General features: G+C 41.0%; 1 protein-coding gene across 1 annotated transcript; it reads right to left on the reverse strand.

Moving 5' to 3' along the window:
- Positions 1-2572: 2572 nt before the first annotated feature.
- On the reverse strand, positions 2573-3976 carry LOC143412532 (uncharacterized). Its single transcript, XM_076873577.1, has 2 exons — positions 3938-3976; positions 2573-3567 (listed from the first exon to the last, which is right to left on the reverse strand). The coding sequence occupies exons 1-2, from the start codon at positions 3974-3976 to the stop codon at positions 2713-2715; spliced, it is 894 nt and encodes a 297-aa protein (XP_076729692.1). The 3' UTR covers positions 2573-2712.
- Between the last annotated feature and the right edge of the window lie 268 nt (positions 3977-4244).

Raw genomic sequence — 4244 nt, forward strand, 5'->3', positions numbered from 1 at the left:
AGACCTGAAAATTACGCAATCAAGGATGTGAATAAGGAGCTACTGAACACCACTGATGCTGAACAATGAGTGACAGTGCTGCCAGAGAATGAAAGCTGAGCAGCAGAGGTTTTGTTTTCTTGAAGCTCAACTAAATCCAGCTGCTGGAAAGTTTTTAGCTTTTAAAGCTGAACATCTTTCAGTATGATCTAAACTTTTATCAAAAACCCAAACTGTACTCTAAAAGAAGACTTATCCAAAAGAGGAGAAATTGGGAGTGAGTTATCAACCATACCAACCTGAGCATTTTTTTTTCATCTATACACATTGTGCTTTCTCTGTCACATGGTTATTAAGTCTCCTTCTATATTCACCCTTACCTTTTAGTCATCATGAAATGTGTGATTTGTGTGATGGATATGAAGTACTGCATGTATGAAAATACTTTTAAACACATTTAAGGTACACTGAAATTAAGCAAATTTCCATGTAAATTTTCATCAAATCAAATTAGAACTGGGTCCAAGAATTGTATTTAGCCAGTAATAGAATTATCTTATAATTTTTTAACCTTTTTAGCTACATATCAAAGTATCTCTTATTGGTAAAACATTAAATAAAATAAACATATTCATGTATACTTGTATACTTTGAAACAAAGTGATATATCATTTCACTGGGACATGTTATTTCTGCTCTGTGGGAGTGTATTGTTTATTAAGGTCTTACTGTGGCACATTGCATTACATTACATCATTTCAGATTCCATGTACTTCATCTTCTTTTTGTCCCTTTATTCATATCTCCTGGCATTGTATCTCTTTTTTCCCTTGTTCTCATCCAAACAGTCAACCATGACAGATTTTTCTTTGTTAGCCTTTAATTAATTTTTACTCAGAAAAGTGATCACAGTAGAAACGGATGTGAATAACTAGACACTACTTTAGCAAAACTGAAGAATGCAAAGGAGCCTTCATCGATTTATCCATATCCATTCCTGGAAAGCAGCTATACGGTTTAGATATGGAGAGATGCATATAGATGGGGACATTAAGAGGAAATAGGAATGATGACAGACTGCTACATGAATGACCAGACTGAGAAGTACCATTACGACTCTCCCTGCAATTGTCTCTCAGCTATTCTTCTCAAGCTGCCTGGGTTGGCATCACTCCAAGCTAATCCTTTTCTGTTTTGCATTTTCACAAACCATTTTCCAAGTGACAGAGCTCCTAGAGCCAGGAGCCACACTAAATCATTTCTCTCAGCAACATGTCACATGGGAAAACAAGATCAGGTAGCATGGGACAATGTATTATACACACTCACACAAACATAAAATATGCGCAAAGTAGTGTCAGACCAGAACTAATGTAGCAGACCTGTCACCTGGGTCAGCTTCAGTTGAAGCCTCATTAATTTGTCCCTGATCATTCAAATGGCCTTTTGTTCTTACATTTCCATTCCCCTGTGCTATTATGTTTTCATTTTATTCCCTTCTTCTCTTTGCTGTCAAGGGATTGTCTTGTGTGAGAAAAACTACGATTATATGGCTTCAGTGATATTTCGAATGCCTTAGTGGATTATTAGGAATAGTGTCAAAAAAAAGGGAGTTAATGTACTCATTGACCTTTAATGCTTGGAGGGCCTCAGTTATGGGAACAACTGAAATGTCAGACTAACCAGGTTATACACTGTCACATCATTCACTCCAAATTGTCTTTTGTAGACATTTAGATTAAAAAAACAGAGCTTCCCTTATCATTGGCTGAATTATGAGAATTACAAGACATATCAACAAATGTTGCATCGCATTAATAAACTAGATTACAGTAAGCAGGTGGTGGTCGAGGTGGACGACTGTGCAAAACACACATCAGGATGAACGTGCACAGTCATGTTACAGCACAAGATGGAATTTGTGGCTTTAGTTAAAGCTAAATCCACAGTGTGTGTCATTTTGTGTAATAAACCAGACCATCCCCCTTCCTGATCCTAACACCAAGCTTCTGGTCTTAAGATCAGAAGCTTATTTTTGTTGAAATGCATATGATTAATAACAATACCTTAGTTATGTCTGCACTGGAAATGATGCCAAGATGAATAATACCATGTACACAGTGGTCAGCTATGTTAATGTTAACAACAGGGGACACATTTGGAGCTTTGCTGCTGTGAGGCTGCATTGGCTGGTTAAATATGCCTAATATAAATTTATTATGCTAATCTAGCTGCTCTATTCCCACAGCTAAAGCTCAAGTGAGTTTGTGTGTGTGTGTGTGTGTGTGTGTGTGTGTGTGTGTGTGTGTGTGTGTGTGTGTGTGTGTGTGTGTGTGTGTGTGCGTGAGTGAGAGGGAGGGAGAAAGAGAGAGAGAAAGCGAGAGAAAGAGAGAGAGCATAATTCAGGTGTATGTAAGACACACTATATTCCCAAAAGTGTTCACTCACCCATCCAAATCACTGAATTCAGGTTTTTCAATCACTTTTGTGGCGGCTACAGGTATATAAAACCAGGCACCTAGGCATGCAGACTGCTTCAACGAACATTTGTAAAGGAATCATCATCATCATCATCATCATCAACTTTATTTATAAAGCACTTTAAAACAACCACAGCTGACACAAAGTGCTGTACATTGGAACTGTAAAATAAAATTACATGAGATATAAATAAAAAACAAATAAAAGAAGAGTGAAATCATTAATTAAATAACTACTGCATTAAAAAAGAAACTAAGTCTCACTGAGGTTAAAAGCCAAGGAATAAAAGTGGGTTTTAAGACGTGATTTAAAAGTGGACAGTGAAGGGGCCTCTCTAACATGCATGGGCAAATTATTCCATAATTTTGGAGCCACAATAGAGAAGGCCCTGTCCCCTCTGAGCTTCCTCCTGGATCTCGGTACCTCCAGGAGCAGCTGGTCAGCTGACCTGAGAGACCGACAGGGTATGTGGGGATGAAGAAGCTCAGAGAGGTAAGGCGGGGCAAGACTGTGTAGACATTTAAAAACAAACATAAGAATTTTAAAATTAACTCTAAAAGACACAGGCAGCCAGTGCAGAGAGGCCAGCACGGGGGTTATATGCTCTCTTTTTCGAGTTCCTGTTAGGAGTCGTGCAGCCGCATTTTGAACCAGCTGCAGACGTGAGAGCAATGACTGACTGACCCCCACATAAAGTGAGTTACAGTAGTCCAGGCGGGAAGAAATAAAAGCATGGATCACTGTTTCAAGGTGCTGCCTCGAAAGAAAAGATTTTAGTCTTGCCAGTTGCCTTAAATGATAAAAACTGGACTTCACCACTGCTCTGATTTGGTTGTCCAATTTAAAATCACTGTCCAACTTAAAACCAAGGTCAGTAACAACAGATTTAAAATAGACTTCCAGGGATCCTAAAACAACAGAGGAGGACTCACAGGGACCACTGGGTCCAAACACCAACACTTCTGTTTTCTTTTTATTAAAATTTAAAAAGTTTCGAGCCAACCAAGCTTTAATGTCATCTAGACATGTCAAGAGAGGTTTTATGGAGATGGCATCCTTGCGTTTTAGTGTCAAATAAATTTGGCAGTCATCGGCATAACAGTGAAACTGTCAGGGTTCCTGGGTCGTTGACCCAGTGATTTCAGTTTGTTCATGTTCAGTTTGGTTCGCCACATTAATGTTCTCACTTCCTGTTTTTTCCCGTGTCAGCTTGTCTCCTGTGTCATTAGTCAGATTATGTTCAGCCCTGTACTCACCTGTTTCCAATCATTGTCATCAGTCAACCTGTGTATGTATGTTCCTCGGTTTCACCAGTTCTCTGTCGTGTCATTGATGTTAATGATGTATGTCTGATGTCGTCTGTATGTCCAGTCAGTCAGTCAGTCAGTCCTTAGTTCATTCATTCAGTCAGCCAGCCATTTCCTCCCTCTGTACTGTTTGCTCACTCCTTCGGCAATAAACATCCACCTTCACCTACCTGCCCGTGAGTCCAGCGTTTGGGTCCTCCTTCTCTCATCCACGACACTACCCTTGACAGAATGACACGACCCCGCGTTGTGGACCCAGCGGACCCTGAACTTTTCGAGCGGCAGGAGGCAGCGCTCCTTCGCTGGACGGAGGGGCTTCGGGGAAAACAGCGGCTCTTCGCGGAGAGAGAGCACGTCTTCGAGGGGACTCGCCTGGCTCTGGGCGGGCCTCGGAGACGCCACGTTCCCCCACCTGCTGCCTCAGCTGCACCGGAGCATTCGCCGCGGAGAGTGGGCGTCACAGCCCAAGCTTCGGCC

Source organism: Maylandia zebra, linkage group LG14, assembly GCF_041146795.1.
Source record: "Maylandia zebra isolate NMK-2024a linkage group LG14, Mzebra_GT3a, whole genome shotgun sequence".
In the NCBI taxonomy this organism is placed as follows: Eukaryota; Metazoa; Chordata; class Actinopteri; order Cichliformes; family Cichlidae; genus Maylandia; species Maylandia zebra.

Coding starts and splice junctions, on each gene's coding strand:
- LOC143412532 (XM_076873577.1), bottom strand. CDS start 3,976: ATGAGAGAAGGAGGACCCAAACGCTGGACTCACGGGCAG. Junction 3,568..3,937: donor AACGCTGGACTCACGGGCAG/GTAGGTGAAGGT, acceptor GAACCCTGACAG/TTTCACTGTTATGCCGATGA.